The sequence below is a fragment of the Hyperolius riggenbachi genome, chromosome 3 (genome assembly GCF_040937935.1).
Source record: "Hyperolius riggenbachi isolate aHypRig1 chromosome 3, aHypRig1.pri, whole genome shotgun sequence".
Taxonomy (NCBI): Eukaryota; Metazoa; Chordata; class Amphibia; order Anura; family Hyperoliidae; genus Hyperolius; species Hyperolius riggenbachi.
Genome location: NC_090648.1, coordinates 11,672,563 through 11,694,568, shown reverse-complemented (window position 1 = coordinate 11,694,568; position 22,006 = coordinate 11,672,563). Strand labels below are relative to the sequence as shown.

General features: G+C 51.3%; 1 protein-coding gene across 1 annotated transcript; it reads left to right on the top strand.

The window, feature by feature from the left end:
* The first annotated feature begins 255 nt into the window (after nt 1-255).
* SOX15 (SRY-box transcription factor 15) lies at nt 256-20,724 on the top strand. Its single transcript, XM_068272013.1, has 2 exons — nt 256-1,668; nt 20,015-20,724. Exons 1-2 carry the CDS (start codon nt 305-307, stop codon nt 20,277-20,279), a joined length of 1,629 nt encoding a protein of 542 aa, XP_068128114.1. The 5' UTR covers nt 256-304; the 3' UTR covers nt 20,280-20,724.
* Nucleotides 20,725-22,006: the final 1,282 nt, after the last annotated feature.

Below are 22,006 nucleotides of genomic sequence, written 5' to 3'. Positions count from 1 at the left end.
CAAGGTCTATAAAGTTGTTTCATTTTGAATATTGTCCTGATTGGAGTTCTCTGAGCAGGATTCTGGACACAAGAGCTGACCATCCAAAAAAAAAAAAGTTGTTTGGAGATGGAGGGAGGCTCAGGTAAGGGGACTGGGGGCATTTGGACACACAAAGGGTTAAATGTCCCAGTTGCAGAGGTGGGTGGGGCCTTTGATGTGATTGGCTGGAGGGCTAATGGGGGCAGGGGGAGTTTAAAGCACTCAGGGGGAAGAAAGAGGAGGAGGAGAGGAGGATTGAGCACCTGCTGAATGCTACCCCAGAATGGAGAGCTCTGAACTGTATCCCTCACAGGAGAGGGACCCCCAGGATCAGCCAGGGGTGCCCCAAGTACAACAGCATCATGAGAGGGGCCCCCAACTCCAGCCAGGGACCCAGCATGGCTCATCTCCGCAGGATTGGGGCTCTCAGCTGCAGCCTCAACAGGGCAGGAGTGCAAAACTTCAGTCCTACCAGGACAGGGACTCTTGTGTCCAGCAGGAGGCCTGCAGCAGCCAACCCTACCAGGAATGGAACCCTCATCTTCTCCATCATCAAGACAAGACCCTGCAGCTCCGTCCTCTGGATGCCACCTTGTACATGCAGCGCCCCCAGGGTCATAGCCCCCAACTCCAGACCTCTCAGGAAAAGAGCCCTCAACTAAAGTCAGAGGGTCCTTCTACCCAACTGTACCAGGACTGGAGTCGTCAGATGCATACCCCACGGGAAGGGAGCCCGGAAAGCCAGCCAGGGACCCCACACATGCAGCACCCCCAGGGACATAGCCCCCAGCTCCAGTCCTCTCAAGAAAAGAGCCCTCAACTGCCTTCAGAGGGACCCCCTAAGCAAGCCTACCAGAACTGGGGCCCTCAGGTCCATACTCCGCAGGAAGGGGGCTCAGTAAGCCTGCCAGGGGTCCCACACATTCAGTATCCCAAGGGTCATAGCCCCCAACTTCATACCTCCCAAGAAAAGAGCCCTCAACTGAAATCAGAGGGTCACCTTACCGAACCCTATCAGGATTGGGGCTCTCAGATGCATACTCCGCAGGAGAGGGGCCCAGTAAGCCAGCCCCAGGAGGAGCAGAAACAGCAGGACATGGGACTCCAACCTCAGTCTCACCAAGAGGGGGCCCCTGACCATCCGCCCCAGCAGAAGAAGGGCTCCCAGTCTCAGCCCCCCAAGGAAAAGCCCCCACCGAAGGAGAAAGCACCCCCGAAGGAGAAGGCCGCCAGCAGTGGACCACCGGTGGTGAAGCGCCCTATGAACGCCTTCATGGTTTGGTCAAGTGAGGAAAGGAAGCGGGTGTCAGCTTTGCACCCCAAAATGCACAACTCAGAGATCAGCCGGAGGCTGGGGGAGGTATGGAGAGGTCTCACCGAGGAGGAGCGTAAACCCTTCCGGGAGGAAGCCAAAAGGCTGAGGGCCCAACATGCCAGGGACCACCCAGACTACAAATACACCCCTCGGAAGAAAAAGAAGGTGGAACCCACCAACAAGGCCATCCTTGTACCCCCTCTGCCACCCCATGCTGTACTACCACCAGCGTCTGTACCCCCAACACCTGCCATGGCGATGCCCCAGCCCACCGACCCACAGGAAGAGGAAGAGAAGGAGTACCAATACAGCGGCTACCAGGACCCTTACAGGTGAGCACCCCAAGCTCCTCCCCCCAGATATAGCTCCTCCTTATAAATTACTGACACACCAATAAATATGGCTGTAGGTAGTGATCTAACAAGTCTCCAGACTTTACTCAAAACATGGCTAGAGCACGGTACACACCTTCAATTCTGATTGGCCAATTTTACCACCTTATAGTAGAGGGCCAACAGATTTTGAATATTGTGAAGATTGTGTAGGGAAGCTGTTATGCTTACCATGTAGCCTGAGAGCTCCCCTACACAGAACAATCGATTGGAGGCAGAGCAGGAGCTGTGGCCAATCGATAGGCCATAGCATTGCATTACCTCTAATATTGCAATGCTATGGATTGATCGGTTTTCAGTAGATTATCTGCAGAAATCGATTGATGTGTGTGTGTGTGTGTGTGTGTGTGTGGTAGGAGACGATCACAGATCAATTAGATTCAGATGACAGGGTGATCGATTGGTTTGCCACATGGGGGAAGGGGGGCATTGATGCGTGTATGGACAGATTGTGTCATTCTTGAGTGCCATTAATCGATTTGACTGCAGTGTTTTTGGCCCGACCACACACATTGCAATCTGATTGTACAATCTGTGTGTGATCTTGCTGACCTCTGTGTAGTGTGAGAGAAAAGAGGCTTAGTTTAACTTGAATTGCTTTTAGGTAGGTCCCCAAACACGATTGCAGAGAGATTGTCCAAGCAGATTGCTGCGTCTGTGGCTTTACTAATGAAAAATGACAGCCTTTCAGTTCTTATAACTGGTGTCATTCCTCGCATCAAACCCAAGCCACACACACTTCAATCTGATTGTACAATCTGTCATTTTACCAAGGATTGTGAAACCTATTTACATGTATTTGATTTATACTGGGAGCGCACTTGTGTGAATTGTGCGTTCTGCTGCACACGGCTGCACTGGCCATGGAAGTCGATGTTGTTTTGTGCTAATTCGCGTTTGTGATTTTCACTATGACTTTAAATCGCACAGTGTGTTGCTTATTTCTGTGCGTTTTCTGATTATAGGAAGCACAAGGTGAAAATGAACTGATGACATAAAGAATAGTATCTGTCCTCCTCCTCCTAAAAAAAAAAAAAAAAAAAATTTGAGTCATCCCACAGTTGTATTTTATATTTAAATCTACTGTTCAAGCTCTTAAGCCTCATCTACACGTGTAGATGAGGCTGCGATCTGGCGGCTCGATTAGCCGCCGGATCGCCTCTTCCGCGTCCCCGCTCGGCGCGCGTGCGCTGCATTCGATTCCCCGCTGGTGCCGCTTACCTTCCGCTCGATTCCCTGCCATTGTCCCCGGGGAGCGAGCAGGGAATCGGCGCTGCGGAGATCCACCCTGTCAGATCTTATCAATCGAGCCGCATCAGCGTCTCGATTGATAAGTAACATCATGGCCGCATCTACGCGTGTAGATGCGGCTTTACTGTTTAACTGTCTCTGCTCAATGACACATGCATTGAGCTATGCCAGAGCTAAAAATCTATGAACTATTGACCCTTTTTATCTCTTTCCTGCTCTCTGATGCCATTTTGTCTGCCAGGAAAGTGTTTTATGGCTTTGCTATAGTCCGGGCCCAGTCCCAACCAGACAGTCACTTGCATACCTGATATCTAATGCTGGGTACACACTATGAGATTTTCTGGTTGATTTACTGTCAGATCGATTATTTCCAACATGTTCGATTTGCTTTTCGATCGTTTTCCGAGCATTTTCCGATCGATTTCCTATTAAAGTGCACGGAAATCGATCGGAAAATGCTCGGAAAACGATCGAAAAGCAAATCAAACATGTTGGAAATAATCGATCTGACAGTAAATCAACCAGAAAATCTCATAGTGTGTACCCAGCATAACTCTTTCAGGGAGAGATAAGAAAAAAAGGAACACAGCCTAGGTATTTGTGTGCTAGGCACTGTATACACACATGTCTATCTCATCATGTCACACGTCACCTCGGGTATTCATACATTAGGTCGCATTACAAAAAATAGCAAACATTGGTGCAAAATTGCACATAATAAAAGGGGATGGAAACGCAAAACGCAGAAAACCTGCTGGAAACGAGATTGCGCTGACAGGCGCGCTCCCAGACTAAACCTTCAGCAGATTCCATTGTAATTGGCTTTTCCAATAAAAAATGCCACTCTAAAGTCTGTCAGAAATCGCCATTTGGGTAGCTGATATTTGAACAAACAACTTGAAGGACGATCGTTCCTCAATCCATATCAAATCCTATGAGGGGCAATATGAGTGTAGATTGCACAGTTCAGTCTCGCTCTGTGGGGGTTGGTCAGGCTCAATAGATTGTTTAATCCGGCGTGTGTACATAAATCCTAGATCCTTTATTGGGGTACCTACGCTACTAAAGCATGGTACACACATTCAATTTTAATTGGCCAATTTCACCACCTCTATGTGGTGCCAGAGCTTACCGATGCAATCTGCTCTTAGTATTCAACATCTGTCAGCCCTGCTACTACATGGAGGTGGTAAAATTGGCAAAGTGTGTACCAGGCTATAGATGTGGTACAACTGGACACAAATGTACAATCAAGATTGTACAAATGTCCCCCTTATTTCTCCTGCCTGCCCCCCCCCCCCCCTTTGCACAGAGATTAAGGGGGCCCATTCACTAATCTCCCATATCCTTCCATCTTCAGTCCCAAACACCGGCGCCTGTTCCTCGTGTTGCATGTTACGTGAGTACGCACGTCGCTGGGTCACGAGAATGGGCGCCGGCTGGACAGGTGAGTGCATGGAAGTACTCTGCATGGGATTGGTACATTACATGGGCGGGGCAATGAGATGGGGGTGCCAGGAGGCGGTGCCAGGACAACTCCAGGAGATTTCATGCTGAAATCTTGAGTGTGAGCGGGGACGAGATCCCTCTATGATCAGGTTCAATCTATCTGATGGTCGATCTGGGGGCAGATTGGAAGGTGTATTGCCACCTTAGCTGTAAAGGCAGCTTTCCTGACGTGTCCAAACTATTGTTTAATTGATAAACGACACAAAATCAGTTGAAAGTGAATCAATCGGATATGTTGGAGGAAAAGACTACTGACAGAAATGATTGAATCTGACAGATATCAGACAAATTGACAGGTGTATGGCTAACGTTAGGAATTATCTCGTGCTGCATAGCTCTGGTAAGATTGTACAGTACTTAGCCAGCTTAATACCCGGTACACACAATGCAATCTTTCCCTCAGATCGATAGGAAATTTCCTGTTCAAAAATTTTCAACACATCTGATTGAGAAAGGAACCGATTTTGCGCAGTACTGCTCTCAAAATCTATGCCTTTCTCGATCAGATATTCTGGAACATTTACATCGATCCGACTGGAGGATTGTATGGTGTGTACCCAGCCCAAAGCCTGGTACACACTTTCAATTATGATTGGACAATCACTATTTACCAATTATTTATTACTTTATTTATTACTATTTCACAATTCTACCCCCTCCATGTAGTATGAAGGCCAACAGATATTGAATACTATGGTCAGTGATTGACCAATCATAACTGAAAGTGTGTAGGCTTTAGTGTGCCAATGACTGTGCCAGGATCGTCTGTCGCTGCTGTAAAACACATAACGGCATTCCCAACTGAGATACTGTATGTGACGGTTGGAGATTGTATAGAAGTGACGCAGTAAATTGGCACGTTTATGTGAATTGACCAATCATTTCCCTTGAAGTCCAATGTGAGTGGAAAAATGATCTATGCTGGTTCTGGGCATTGTGGAAATGGGTGTAAGCCTATTTTGGGGGTTTACAGCTCTCTGAGCCCCCTTTAGTGATCCCTCTTCTCACTCTCTGTCCCCTCTGCGGACACCAGCAGCACCGTAACATGGGCGTCAGGGGCTTCAGGAACAGGAAGTGAGGCCCGGCACCTAACTCCTCCCCACGCGACATTAAAGGGTTTTCCTGTCGTCTTTGTCCATAATGGAGAGATTTATCCACCACATCAGAAAATAATGTTCCAAGTTGACTTACAGGACAACTGTAACGAGAGGGATACAGAGGCTGCCATATTTATTTCCTGTTAAACAATACCAGTTGCCTGGCAGTCCTGCTGATCTCTTTGGCTGCAGCTGTGTCTGAATCACATACCTGAAACAAGCATGCAGCTAATCCAGTCACACTTCAGTCACCTGATCTGCTGCATGCTTGTTCAGGGGCTGTGGCTAAACGTATTAGAGGCAGAGGGTAAGCAGGATAGCCAGACAACTGGTATTGCTTAAAAGGAAATAAATATGTCCGCCTCCGTATACCTCTTACTTCAAGTATACTTTACATTTTTCAATGCTGTGTCATGTATGGTCACCCTTAGGCCTGGTTTCCATGTTTGGTTGTTGAGTAGTTGTGTATGTGGTTGTCACTTGTCAGGCATTTTGCTCTGGTGGTTGCTAGTGCAGTGCAGTGCATTGGTCATTCATCCATTATCTGTATTCAGCGCTGGGAGTATAGATTAGGGGCGGTCCCAGCCCATTCTGGAATGTGAGACGTCAGCTCAATACATCAGAGGGCGATATAAAAGCTTGGCAGATGAGCTTTCTGTCCCTAGGCTTGTGCAAAGGACGAGGGGACATGATCTGCGTATGGAGGAAAGAGGTTTTTGCCATCTATTAAGAAAGGGATCCTTCATAGTGAGAGGGATTAAAATCTGGAACATCTTACCTCAGGAAGTAGTTATGGCAAACTCTATATCTGCATTTACAGAGGGCTTGAATGCTTTTCTTGCATCCAAGGCTAGAATTACTAGGTAATGTCCAGTGAGGTTGATCCAGGGATTTTATCTGACTGCCATCCAGAGTCAGGAAGGAATTCTTTTTTTTCCTCTTTTGGGGCTAATTGGTCCATGCCTTGTTTTTTTTGCCTTCCTCTGGATCAACTGTGAGGGTGCAGGCTAGTGTATCTTCTTTCAACCCAACTAACTGTGTAACTTATGTTGCCCATGATTTATCTTACATGGCCATACCTGGCAGAATGTTTCGTGCCTCTTTGCCCTTCATCAGGAACCAGAGGAAGGGGATACTGGCCCGTAACCTCGTGTCTGTTAGAAACCCATGGTGCTTTGTTGAATGCCCTAAATAGATTGCTGCAATCTCCCCACAATATTTACCAAGTGGTCTGCTGGTGTGTGGTGTTAGTTTGTAGAGGGCAGTTTTAAGCTACCCACGCATGAGGTGGTGGTTCCTCCAGTTTGATCAATTCGGTGTACATCTCCCTGTAGACACTACACTACGATGGCTCTGGGTCAGTTCAGCTGGCAGGCATGGGGCAGTTGTCCTATGCTGGACTAGAGAGGTAGGAGAAGCAGGAGGCCTCCTTCTCTCATCCTCTGTGTGAAAGTCTGGAAATAGTTCCATCAGTTTCTTAAAGAAGGTTTCCCTCTGCTACCAGGGAAACCTTCTTCTTTAAAGGCGTTCTGTGGAGTCCTGCAATAAACAGACACTTACCTGGGGCTTCTATCAGTCCCCTGTAGCTGTCATGTCCCGCAGCGTCCTCCTCCGATCACTCGTTCCCCGCCGCCAGCCCTGGTCTAATTACGCATGTCACGTGGCTGCGCGGTCGTAGCCGCACGCGTCTCTGGGAGGTACTGCGCAGGCACAGTACAAGAAAACCTCGTCCTGCGCAGTAAGCTCCCAGAGACGGGAGCGCGCATTATTTGTCTTGTTAGACGAATAATTGACTGGTACCAGCGTCGGAACGGGTGATCGGAGGACATGACAGTTGCAGGGGGCTGATAAAAGCCCCTGGTAAGTGTTTTTGTTTATTGCAGGACTCAACAGAACCCTTTCAAGAAACTGATGGAGCTATTTCCAAATTTTCACACATTAGAGTATGAGAGAAAACTCTACATTCTACTAGGAGAGGAGGAATCCACAGTGACAATCGCTACACACTATGTCACAGCATGCCACAGACTGAGAGGAGCATAAAAGAACTCTAATCCCCCAAAATGTTAATGAACTGCTAACCTTGGATACTGTACAGCTACGCCACCCCATCCCATGTCTCCCATTCCCTCTGCTTTGGAAATGCCTTTATTGAAGCTTGGTCATGCCAATAAAGCTATCTTTGATTTGATAAGCCTGATTGCTTGTTGTCCATGTTGTGGCTGGAGCAGAAGGTGGGATTCCTGAACAGACATTAGACAAGTAGATCACAAATGATCATTTTGCCCATGAGAGGTCTGGAGTCTGTGTGGGACTTTCTCACCTTGAGGACCTGGTGGAGGAGACTGGACAGGCTAGTCCATTGCTTTGTCTTCTCCATGATAATAGTCAAGCAGAGTCCAGCTGTCTTCTGTATTCCACTCCATTAGCATGATGAGAGTCCAGAGGGTGGTGGGGTTGTGCCTCCAGGGTGGACCTCCTGCCTGTGGCTTGCTTGAGGTCTCTGCACATGTCAATGTCCCTTCTTCCTCTTCTATTTACATAGCAGACCAGCTTATCTGCATGCCTGGGAAGGTTTGTGATGCAGATTTTCACCCTCTGATATACAGGGAGATGAGAAGGTCCTTCAGATCTTCATCTGCATTGCCTGGGGCTGTAATCACACCTCCACCTAAGCAGTAAGCCTCCAGCCATAGCTGAGAATACCACTGTTTATCACAGCATTGGCCATACATGAGAGTCCAGTGACTGTGAGGAGGTTTTGTGTCATTGCCATCCTCTAATGACTCCTTTTGTGCACCACAAATCTGCATTTGAAGGAATGACCAATTCAGGACCTCCCATAGTAAAATCTGCTGACCTTCTGGAAAGGCTGGCTTCTGACACACAGTAGACTTTTCTCAAGCAGTCTTGCAGCTGACCCTTTCTGGAATAATTGAAGAGCGATGCTGATTGGTTCCTGATCACTATAGTCACACAATTATCACTTTTTCTCTCTTAAAATCTTAATTTCCACCTCCTTTGTAATGCCCCTGCAGTTTACCTAAAAAAAAGAAAATGATCTACTGTATTTTTTGTACTATAAAACTCGCTGTTTTTCCCCAAAAAATCTTATAGTGCAAATGCAGGGTGTTCCTGACTTGTGAACGCCTGCCAATATGACCCTCCAACCCGCCGCAATGTCGGGTACTCCCTGTACTGTGCCCATGCAGAGGAGGACTCAAAAGGACATAGAGGAGGACACAGGGGGACACAAAGGGGCAAAGAGGACACCAGGGGGACACAGAGAGGCATAGAGGTGGACACAAGGGGGACACAAAGGGGCATAGCGGAGGACACAAGGGAGACACAAAGAGGCATAGAGGAGGACACAACGGGGCAAAGGGGACACAAAGAGGCATAGAGGAGGACACAAAGGGGACACAAAGGGGCATAGAGGAGGACACAAAGGGGCAAAGAGGACACAAGGGGGACACAAAGAGGCATAGAGGAGGACACAGGGGGACACAGAGGCATAGAGGAGGACACAAGGGGGACACAAAGGGGCATAGAGGAGGACACAAAGGGGCAAAGAGGACACAAGGGGGACACAAAGAGGCATAGAGGAGGACACAAGGGGGACACAAAGGGGCATAGAGGAGGACACAAAGGGGCAAAGAGGACACAAGGGGGACACAAAGAGGCATAGAGGAGGACACAAGGGGGGCACAAAGGGGCATAGAGGACACAAGGGAGACACAAAGGGGCATAGAGGAGGACACAAGGGGGGCACAAAGGGGCATAGAGGACACAAGGGGGACACAAAGGAGCATAGAGGAGGACACAAGGGGGACACAAAGGAGCATAGAGGAGGACACAAGGGGGACACAAAGGGGCATAGAGGAGGACACAACGGGGCAAAGGGGACACAAAGAGGCATAGAGGAGGACACAAGGGGGACACAAAGGGGCATAGAGGAGGACACAAGGGGGACACAAAGGGGCGTAGAGGAGGACACAAGGGGGACACAAAGGGGCATAGAGGAGGACACAAGGGAGACACAAAGGGGCATAGAGGAGGACACAACGGGGCAAAGGGGACACAAAGAGGCATAGAGGAGGACACAAAGGGGACACAAAGGGGCATAGAGGAGGACACAAAGGGGCAAAGAGGACACAAGGGGGCCACAAAGAGGCATAGAGGAGGACACAAAGGGGACACAAAGGGGCATAGAGGAGGACACAAAGGGGCAAAGAGGACACAAGGGGGACACAAAGAGGCATAGAGGAGGACACGGGGACACAGAGGCATAGAGGAGGACACAAGGGGGACACAAAGGGGCATAGAGGAGGACACAAAGGGGCAAAGAGGACACAAGGGGGACACAAAGAGGCATAGAGGAGGACACAAAGGGGCATAGAGGAGGACACAAAGGGGCAAAGAGGACACAAGGGGGACACAAAGAGGCATAGAGGAGGACACAGGGGGACACAGAGGCATAGAGGAGGACACAAGGGGGACACAAAGGGGCATAGAGGAGGACACAAAGGGGCAAAGAGGACACAAGGGGGACACAAAGAGGCATAGAGGAGGACACAAAGGGGCATAGAGGAGGACACAAAGGGGCAAAGAGGACACAAGGGGGACACAAAGAGGCATAGAGGAGGACACAGGGGGACACAGAGGCATAGAGGAGGACACAAGGGGGACACAAAGAGGCATAGAGGAGGACACAAGGGGGGCACAAAAGGGCATAGAGGACACAAGGGAGACACAAAGGGGCATAGCGGAGGACACAGGGGGATACAAAGGAGCATAGAGGAGGACACAAGGGGGACACAAAGGAGCATAGAGGAGGACACAAGGGGGACACAAAGGAGCATAGAGGAGGACACAAGGGGGGCACAAAGGGGCATAGAGGAGGACACAAGGGGGACACAAAGGGGCATAGAGGAGGACACAAGGGAGACACAAAGGGGCATAGAGGAGGACACAAGGGGACACAAAGGGGCATAGAGGAGGACACGGGGATACAAAGGAGCATAGAGGAGGACACAAGGGGGACACAAAGGAGCATAGAGGAGGACACGGGGATACAAAGGAGCATAGAGGAGGACACAAGGGGGACACAAAGGGGCATAGAGGAGGACACAAGGGAGACACAAAGGGGCATAGAGGAGGACACAAGGGAGACAAAAAGGGGTATAGAGGAGGACACAAGGGAGACACAAAGGGGCATAGAGGAGGACACAGGGGATACAAAGGGGCATAGAGGAGGAAACGGGGATACAAAGGAGCATAGAGGAGGACACAGGGGGACACAAAGGGGCATAGAGGAGGACACAAGGGGGACACAAAGGAGCATAGAGGAGGACACGGGGTTACAAAGGGGCATAGAGGAGGATACAAGGGGGACACAAAGGGGCATAGAGGAGGACACAGGGGATACAAAGGGGCATAGAGGAGGAAACGGGGATACAAAGGAGCATAGAGGAGGACACAGGGGGACACAAAGGGGCATAGAGGAGGACACAAGGGGGACACAAAGGAGCATAGAGGAGGACACAGTGGATACAAAGGGGCATAGAGGAGGACACAAAGGGGCAAAGAGGACACAAGGGGGACACAAAGAGGCATAGAGGAGGACACAGGGGGACACAGAGGCATAGAGGAGGACACAAGGGGGACACAAAGGGGCATAGAGGAGGACACAAAGGGGCAAAGAGGACACAAGGGGGAGACAAAGAGGCATAGAGGAGGACACAAGGGGGGCACAAAGGGGCATAGAGGACACAAGGGAGACACAAAGGGGCATAGAGGAGGACACAAGGGGGGCACAAAGGGGCATAGAGGACACAAGGGGGACACAAAGGAGCATAGAGGAGGACACAAGGGGGACACAAAGGGGCATAGAGGAGGACACAACGGGGCAAAGGGGACACAAAGAGGCATAGAGGAGGACACAAGGGGGACACAAAGGGGCATAGAGGAGGACACAAGGGGGACACAAAGGGGCGTAGAGGAGGACACAAGGGGGACACAAAGGGGCATAGAGGAGGACACAAGGGAGACACAAAGGGGCATAGAGGAGGACACAACGGGGCAAAGGGGACACAAAGAGGCATAGAGGAGGACACAAAGGGGACACAAAGGGGCATAGAGGAGGACACAAAGGGGCAAAGAGGACACAAGGGGGCCACAAAGAGGCATAGAGGAGGACACAAAGGGGACACAAAGGGGCATAGAGGAGGACACAAAGGGGCAAAGAGGACACAAGGGGGACACAAAGAGGCATAGAGGAGGACACGGGGACACAGAGGCATAGAGGAGGACACAAGGGGGACACAAAGGGGCATAGAGGAGGACACAAAGGGGCAAAGAGGACACAAGGGGGACACAAAGTGGCATAGAGGAGGACACAAAGGGGCATAGAGGAGGACACAAAGGGGCAAAGAGGACACAAGGGGGACACAAAGAGGCATAGAGGAGGACACAGGGGGACACAGAGGCATAGAGGAGGACACAAGGGGGACACAAAGGGGCATAGAGGAGGACACAAAGGGGCAAAGAGGACACAAGGGGGACACAAAGAGGCATAGAGGAGGACACAAAGGGGCATAGAGGAGGACACAAAGGGGCAAAGAGGACACAAGGGGGACACAAAGAGGCATAGAGGAGGACACAGGGGGACACAGAGGCATAGAGGAGGACACAAGGGGGACACAAAGAGGCATAGAGGAGGACACAAGGGGGGCACAAAAGGGCATAGAGGACACAAGGGAGACACAAAGGGGCATAGAGGAGGACACAGGGGGACAGAAAGGGGCATAGCGGAGGACACAGGGGGATACAAAGGAGCATAGAGGAGGACACAAGGGGGACACAAAGGAGCATAGAGGAGGACACAAGGGGGACACAAAGGAGCATAGAGGAGGACACAAGGGGGGCACAAAGGGGCATAGAGGAGGACACAAGGGGGACACAAAGGGGCATAGAGGAGGACACAAGGGAGACACAAAGGGGCATAGAGGAGGACACAAGGGGACACAAAGGGGCATAGAGGAGGACACGGGGATACAAAGGAGCATAGAGGAGGACACAAGGGGGACACAAAGGAGCATAGAGGAGGACACGGGGATACAAAGGAGCATAGAGGAGGACACAAGGGGGACACAAAGGGGCATAGAGGAGGACACAAGGGAGACACAAAGGGGCATAGAGGAGGACACAAAGGGGTATAGAGGAGGACACAAGGGAGACACAAAGGGGCATAGAGGAGGACACAGGGGATACAAAGGGGCATAGAGGAGGAAACGGGGATACAAAGGAGCATAGAGGAGGACACAGGGGGACACAAAGGGGCATAGAGGAGGACACAAGGGGGACACAAAGGAGCATAGAGGAGGACACGGGGTTACAAAGGGGCATAGAGGAGGATACAAGGGGGACACAAAGGGGCATAGAGGAGGACACAGGGGATACAAAGGGGCATAGAGGAGGAAACGGGGATACAAAGGAGCATAGAGGAGGACACAGGGGGACACAAAGGGGCATAGAGGAGGACACAAGGGGGACACAAAGGAGCATAGAGGAGGACACAGTGGATACAAAGGGGCATAGAGGAGGACACAAAGGGGCAAAGAGGACACAAGGGGGACACAAAGAGGCATAGAGGAGGACACAGGGGGACACAGAGGCATAGAGGAGGACACAAGGGGGACACAAAGGGGCATAGAGGAGGACACAAAGGGGCAAAGAGGACACAAGGGGGACACAAAGAGGCATAGAGGAGGACACAAAGGGGCAAAGAGGACACAAGGGGGACACAAAGAGGCATAGAGGAGGACACAGGGGGACACAGAGGCATAGAGGAGGACACAAGGGGGACACAAAGGGGCATAGAGGAGGACACAAAGGGGCAAAGAGGACACAAGGGGGACACAAAGAGGCATAGAGGAGGACACAAAGGGGCATAGAGGAGGACACAAAGGGGCAAAGAGGACACAAGGGGGACACAAAGAGGCATAGAGGAGGACACAGGGGGACACAGAGGCATAGAGGAGGATACAAGGGGGACACAAAGGGGCATAGAGGAGGATACAAGGGAGACACAAAGGGGCATAGAGGAGGACACAGGGGATACAAAGGGGCATAGAGGAGGACACGGGATACAAAGGGGCATAGAGGAGGACACAAGGGGGACACAAAGGGGCATAGAGGAGGACACAAGGAGAACAAAGGGAGACACAAGGGGGCATAATCCACAAGATGCCCCTTCCCCATGGTTGCACCAGGTTTAGTATATATTTTTCCCCTGGTTTTTGTCCTCTACACCTCGGTGTCTCCTCTGGTTAGGCGCGCGTTATAGTCTGAAAAATACGGTACACAAATAATTTTCACATCTCTGCATAGAAATCAGTTTTCTGAAAGTTTTACTGCTGCAGTTTGAGATATTTGCTGTATATTCTGGTGTGTAAGACGACTTTTTAACCCTTGAAAATCATTTGGAAAGTCAGGGGTGGTCTTATACACCAGGTGTCATTGATGCCGGGTGATATGCAATGCTGATACGTGGTGCGCATACATGACATGCTGATGTTAACGCGATGCTGATATGTGATGGGCGTACGCAAGATGCTGATATTTCATTACCCGGTGCTGCCCTGTCCTGTTACCGCCTCTCAGATCTGGCTGCTGAGGACTGTAGTGAAGCGGCGCAGGCGCACATGTGTGAGATCCTATCCTGTTACCGCCTCTCAGACCTTGCTGCTGAGGACTGTAGTGAAGCGGCGCAGGCGTACATGTGTGAGATCCTATCCTGTTACCGCCTCTCAGATCTCGCTGCTGAGGACTGTAGTGAAGCGGTGCAGGCGCACATGTGTGAGATCCTATCCTGTTACCGCCTCTCAGACCTCGCTGCTGAGGACTGTAGTGAAGCGGCGCAGGCGTACATGTGTGAGATCCTATCCTGTTACCGCCTCTCAGATCTCGATGCTGAGGACTGTAGTGAAGCGGCGCAGGCACACATGTGTGAGATCCTATCCTGTTACCGCCTCTCAGATCTCGATGCTGAGGACTGTAGTGAAGCGGTGCAGGCGCACATGTGTGAGATCCTATCCTGTTACCGCCTCTCAGACCTCGCTGCTGAGGACTGTAGTGAAGCGGTGCAGGCGCACATGTGTGAGATCCTATCCTGTTACCGCCTCTCAGACCTCGCTGCTGAGGACTGTAGTGAAGCGGCGCAGACACACGTGTGAGATCCTATCCTGTTACCGCCTCTCAGATCTCGATGCTGAGGACTGTAGTGACGCGGCGCAGGCACACATGTGTGAGATCCTATCCTGTTACCGCCTCTCAGATCTCGCTGCTGAGGACTGTAGTGAAGCGGCGCAGGCGCACATGTGTGAGATCCTGTCCTGTTACCACCTCTCAGATCTCGCTGCTGAGGACTGTAGTGAAGCGGCGCAGGCGTACATGTGTAAGATCCTCTCCTGTTACCACCTCTCAGATCTCGCTGCTGAGGACTGTAGTGAAGCGGTGCAGGCACACGTGTGAGATCCTATCCTGTTACCGTCTCTCAGATCTCACTGCTGAGGACTGTAGTGAAGCGGCGCAGGCGCACATGTGTGAGATCCTATCCTGTTACCGCCTCTCAGATCTCGCTGCTGAGGACTGTAGTGACGCGGCGCAGGCGCACATGTGTGAGATCCTATCCTGTTACCGCCTCTCAGACCTCGCTGCTGAGGACTGTAGTGAAGCGGTGCAGGCGCACATGTGTGAGACCCTGTCCTGTTACCGCCTCTCAGATCTCAGTACTGAGGACTGTAGTGAAGCGGCGCAGGCGCACATGTGTGTGTGATCCTATCCTGTTACCGCCTCTCAGATCTCACTGCTGAGGACTGTAGTGAAGCGGTGCAGGTGCACGTGTGTGATCCTATCCTGTTACCGCCTCTCAGATCTCACTGCTGAGGACTGTAGTGAAGCGGCGCAGGCGCACATGTGTGAGATCCTGTCCTGTTACCGCCTCTCAGATCTCGCTGCTGAGGACTGTAGTGAAGCGGCGCAGGCGCACATGTGTGTGATCCTATCCTGTTACCGCTTCTCAGATCTCACTGCTGAGGACTGTAGTGACGCAGCGCAGGTGCACATGTGTGAGATCCTGTCCTGTTACCGTCTCTCAGATCTCACTGCTGAGGACTGTAGTGAAGCGGCGCAGGCGCACGAGTGTGATCCTATCCTGTTACCGCTTCTCAGATCTCACTGCTGAGGACTGTAGTGACGCGGCGCAGGCGCACATGTGTGAGATCCTGTCCTGTTACCGCCTCTCGGATCTCACTGCTGAGGACTGTAGTGAAGCGACGCAGGCGCACATGTGTGAGATCCTATCCTGTTACTGCCTCTCAGATCTCACTGCTGAGGACTGTAGTGAAGCGGTGCAGGCGCACATGTGTGAGATCCTGTCCTGTTACCGCCTCTCAGATCTCGCTGCTGAGGACTGTAGTGAAGCGGTGCAGGCGCACATGTGCGAGATCCTAACCTGTTACCTCCTCTCAGATCTCGCTGCTGAGGACTGTAGTGAAGCGGTGCAGGCGCACATGTGCGAGATCCTATCCTGTTACCGCCTCTCAGATCTCTCTGCTGAGGACTGTAGTGAAGCGGTGCAGGCGCACATGTGCGAGATCCTATCCTATTACCGCCTCTCAGATCTCGCTGCTGAGGACTGTAGTGAAGCGGCGCAGGCGTACATGTGTGAGATCCTATCCTGTTACCGTCTCTCAGATCTCACTGCTGAGGACTGTAGTGAAGCGGCGCAGGCGCACATGTGTGAGATCCTATCCTGTTACCGCCTCTCAGACCTCGCTGCTGAGGACTGTAGTGCAGCGGCGCAGGCGCACATGTGCGAGATCCTATCCTGTTACCGCCTCGCAGATCTCGCTGCTGAGGACTGTAGTGAAGCGGTGCAGGCGCACATGTGTGAGATCCTATCCTGTTACCGTCTCTCAGATCTCACTGCTGAGGACTGTAGTGAAGCGGTGCAGGCGCACATGTGTGAGATCCTATCCTGTTACCACCTCTCAGATCTCGCTGCTGAGGACTGTAGTGAAGCGGCACAGGCGCACATGTGTGAGATCCTATCCTGTTACCACCTATCCTGTTACCACCTATCCTGTTACCACCTCTCAGATCTCACTGCTGAGGACTGTAGTGAAGCGGTGCAGGTGCACATGTGTGAGATCCTGTCCTGTTACCGCCTCTCAGATCTCACTGCTTCGGACTGTAGTGAAGCGGCGCAGGCACATGTGTGTGATCCTATCCTGTTACCGCCTCTCAGATCTCGCTGCTGAGGACTGTAGTGAAGCGGTGCAGGCGCACATGTGTGAGATCCTATCCTGTTACCTCCTCTCAGATCTCGCTGCTGAGGACTGTAGTGAAGCGGTGCAGGCGCACATGTGTGAGATCCTATCCTGTTACCGCCTCTCAGATCTCGCTGCTGAGGACTGTAGTGAAGCGGTGCAGGCGCACATGTGTGAGATCCTATCCTGTTACCGCCTCTCAGATCTCGCTGCTGAGGACTGTAGTGACGCGGCGCAGGCGCACATGTGTGAGATCCTATCCTGTTACCGTCTCTCAGATCTGGCTGCTGAGGACGGTAGTGAAGCGGCGCAGGCGCACATGTGTGAGATCCTATCCTTTTACCGCCTCTCAGATCTCGCTGCTGAGGACTGTAGTGAAGCGGTGCAGGGGCACATGTGTGAGATCCTATCCTGTTACCGCCTCTCAGATCTCGCTGCTGAGGACTGTAGTGAAGCGGCGCAGGTGCACATGTGTGAGATCCTATCCTGTTACCGTCTCTCAGATCTCACTGCTGAGGACTGTAGTGAAGCGGTGCAGGCGCACGTGTGTGAGATCCTCTCCTGTTACCGTCTCTCAGATCTCACTGCTGAGGACTGTAGTGAAGTGGCGCAGGCGCACATGTGTGAGATCCTATCCTGTTACCGCCTCTCAGATCTCGCTGCTGAGGACTGTAGTGAAGCGGCGCAGGCACACATGTGTGAGATCCTCTCCTGTTCCCGTCTCTCAGATCTCACTGCTGAGGACTGTAGTGAAGCGGCGTAGGCGCACATGTGCGAGATCCTATCCTGTTACCGCCTCTCAGATCTCGCTGCTGAGGACTGTAGTGAAGCGGCGCAGGCACACATGTGTGAGATCCTCTCCTGTTCCCGTCTCTCAGATCTCACTGCTGAGGACTGTAGTGAAGCGGCGTAGGCGCACATGTGCGAGATCCTATCCTGTTACCACCTCTCAGATCTCACTGCTGAGGACTGTAGTGATGCGGCGCAGGCGCACATGTGTGAGATCCTATCCTGTTACCGCCTCTCAGATCTCGCTGCTGAGGACTGTAGTGAAGCGGTGCAGGCGCACATGTGTGAGATCCTATCCTGTTACCGCCTCTCAGATCTCGCTGCTGAGGACTGTAGTGAAGCGGCACAGGCACACATGTGTGAGATCCTATCCTGTTACCGCCTCTCAGATCTCGCTGCTGAGGACTGTAGTGAAGCGGCGTAGGCGCACATGTGCGAGATCCTATCCTGTTACCACCTCTCAGATCTCACTGCTGAGGACTGTAGTGAAGCGGCGCAGGCGCACATGTGTGAGATCCTATCCTGTTACCTCCTCTCAGATCTCGCTGCTGAGGACTGTAGTGAAGCGGCGCAGGCGCACATGTGCGAGATCCTATCCTGTTACCGCCTATCAGATCTCGCTGCTGAGGACTGTAGTGAAGCGGCGCAGGCGTACATGTGTGAGATCCTATCCTGTTACCGTCTCTCAGATCTCACTGCTGAGGACTGTAGTGAAGCGGTGCAGGCGCACATGTGTGAGATCCTGTCCTGTTACCGCCTCTCAGATCTCGCTGCTGAGGACTGTAGTGAAGCGGCGCAGGCGCACATGTGCGAGATCTGAGAGGCAGAGAAGCAGGTAAATAGGATACAAGGGCGGGGCCAGAAGGGTGAAGGAGGCGTGTTTTATGGGCACAGCGCAATCTATTCTTCCATACCGCTCTGATAAACAGGGAGAGCTGACCAATCCACTTAGGGAGAGGGATAGTTGACTAATCCAACCAGTCAGGGCCGGGCCGATGCAGAGGCGAGAGAGGCTGCAGCCTCAAGGTGCAATATAGGAGGGGGCGTACAACTTATTACCCTATTGTGTTTGAAGCAGAAAGAAATAAGAAAAGGGGATACATGGCAGTGACTGCAAGTCAGATAACTAGAGAATAAGGTGTTGGGGACCTGGGGTGCCTCTTAGTCTAATAGCAATCAGTGTGTGACGCCTGGGGTGGGAGGGATGGAGGGGCGCACTTTGGTGTCTCAGCCTTGGGTGCTGGAAGACCTTGTCCCGGCTCTGCAACCAGTCAATCGCCTGTATACTGTTATATACTGGGTACCACATAGAGCATAGCACCAGTATATGTTCATACATAGCACTAGTATACGATTTTTTTTATACGCCGTTACAAGGAACGCGTTGTCAGCCTATAGGCCGACTGTACGGCCTGACCCAGTGACATCGCCTGAGGGAACAGATCCTGATCCCTGTCGTAAGACATCAGTCTAGCGTGTGTACAGTCACATCTATGTATAACACATCCTTATTATTCTACAGATCATAAAGGATTACACTATTTTATTTAAAGAAGTAATAAACTATATCTATTGTATATCTATTGTATATGATGTATGTTATAAGTGCACTTATGTAGGCCACCCATCAGGCTCCTCTCTGGGACTCTGGGGTTAGACCTCTGAGCTTGTGGCAGGCAGGGCCAGTGTGTTTATAAGGACCCATGCCCCCCCTCCCCCGCTCCCTATAGATAGTGCTCCCCCATGGCCCCTACAGGGTATTTTCAGTGGAGGGAACTCACCTGTCCGGCAGGCGCACTGTCTCGTGTCGTTTCGTCTCCATCTCCTTGTGGCCTCTTCTCTGTGACCCGCTGTCATGTCATGTGAGTACACACAAGCTGCCGGGTCATGGAAAAGAGGCCCTAGCGAGGGTGGAGAGGGAAGGCCGGACAGGTGCGTTGTGTGTGTACCCTGCTGCCCCAACCAATGAGGGGGGGGGTCGTCCAGCCGTCTCTGGGGCCCCGGGAGACAACTAAATGCTATTGGTAAAAGTATTGGGCCATTGGGGGGCCATGTAGCTATTTTGGGGAGCTGCATGGGGGGGGGGGGGTCAGTGGGGCTCAACTTTGCTCCATCTGTTTTTTTTTAGTTTTTTTTTTAATCTTCCTTCTTATTTTATTCTATAGATTATACATTTGTATACATTTTTATTTGGGCGGGGTAGTACACTACTAGACGAGATTCAGAAACTATTCATTGTTGACCTGTTGACTTGTATGTAGACTGCTGACCTGTCTATACATTAATCTTCTCTCTTTTTTCCCTCAGTTACATGCCGTACCCCACGCAAATTAAGACAGAGCCACTTTACCCCACCCAGATGAAGACAGAGCAGTTTTACCCCACTCCAATCAAGACGGAACCATTTTACCCCACCCAAATCAAGGCGGAGCCATTTTACCCAACCGTGACCGATGTGTCTGCGCTCTACGGGCTTGGACTCTTTGAATACGGCGAGCGACGAGGCATCCACCCTCAGGTCCATTACCAGACGGTGGAGGTGGAGAGCGGAGGGTCCTTGACCAGCCTGTAATCGGCTGATGTCTCCTGGATTGCACAGTCCCCTCCCAGGAGGGGCAGCCAAACTTTTTGTCCTTCCTTTAAGTCTTGCTGGAAGCCTTGTAGCACAGTTCTGGCGAGTAAGACCTACTGTAAGTGACCTTCATAGTCCCCCATATGCTGTACATCTCTGGAGGTCGTTCTCTAGACATCTCGAGTCTCGTAGCTATCTGGACCTTGCGGGATTATTTGGTAGAGGATGTTGTGGCTCCATATTGTTTGGGTGTGGTTGGTTCTTCGAGGGGCTTTGCCGCCACGAGGTGTGACGTGGAGCACGATGGTCTTCATGTCGGAGGTTTACAATAACATTACAGTCTTGTACACTGTTTACTGATCTCTCTTACCGTCTAGATGTTTTATGAATCTAAGGAGTTTTGTATTTTTGTTAGGAAATTATTAAATACATTCCTTTTTATATCCTTGTGTTGTCACGTTGTGGTCAAGCTGATGAGAATTGAAACCTCTTCTATCCTACAGGTCCTCCCTAATTGCCTAAAAACACCCTCTTCCCCTGTGTTGCTCTTGTTTATAGGTGGTTCTCAATCAGTTCTTTCCTCTCTCGGGGATTCCATCCATCAAATCTGAACATCGGTGGTCCTAGAATGTTAATATGAATGGAGAAGAAAACAGGACCAAGCACTGAGCCTTGTGTTACTCCAACAGACAAGACACAGAACATTTTATATTGAGCTTTTCTCCTAGCAGACTCCAAAGTGCTAGAGCTGTAGCCACATAAAGGACAAGTGAAGAGGGATATGGAGGCTGCCATAGTTACTTACTTTTAAGCAATACCAGTTGCCTGGCTGTCCTGCTGATCCTCTGCCTCTAATACTTTTAGCCATAGACCCTGAACAAGCATGCAGCAGTTCAGGTGTTTCTGACATTGTCAGATTCTGACAAGATTAGCTGCATGCTTGTTTCTGGTAGGATTCAGACACTACTGCAGCCACATAGATCAGCAGGGCTGCCAGGCAACTGGTATTGTTTAAGGAAATAAATATGGCAGCCTCCATATTCTTCTCACTACAATTGTGCTTTAGGGTATGCTTTATGGGCAACCAGGATCATTAGGAGGCCTTGCCCAAAGACTGCTTACTATTTTACAAACTAGCTTGAGCCGGGATTTCCAACTTTGGTCAAAGGGCTCAAATCCCACATCAAAGGCAACACCCTTACCAGTATGCCAGCCAGCTAAACAGGAAGTGAGCATGGAGAGGAGAGGGAAGGATGTGGGACTGGGAAACCCTAAATTTCCTATGGGAGAAATGAGAGGAAACTTATGGCCCATACTCACGGGCTACCTTTGTAGCCTGTCGCTAGCACACGTGAGCGTATGCGCGATAGTTCGGTGACAGCTCGTCGGCAGGTCTCTCCGCATACACTCGCGGAACAGGGATTAGTGAAGCGCAGATCGGGGGACCCAGGCGAGGGAGGGGGGGTCCGACCCCCCCCCCCCCCCTCCCCACCGCTAGGCCCAATGCCCCCGTCCTGCCAGCTACCCCTCCAGCTCGGTGGCCGGCACCCCCGCACCCACGGACGGGCGGATGCCGCCCCTAGAACTTTGCCGCCTGAGGCAAAAGTTTCACCCCGCCTCATGAGCGGGCCGGCCCTGCATACACACCTTGTTTAACAGACATTCATCTGCAGATCAGATCCACCAGGAGGAGCGGATCTTTGGCAGGAACAGATCATTTGCAGATA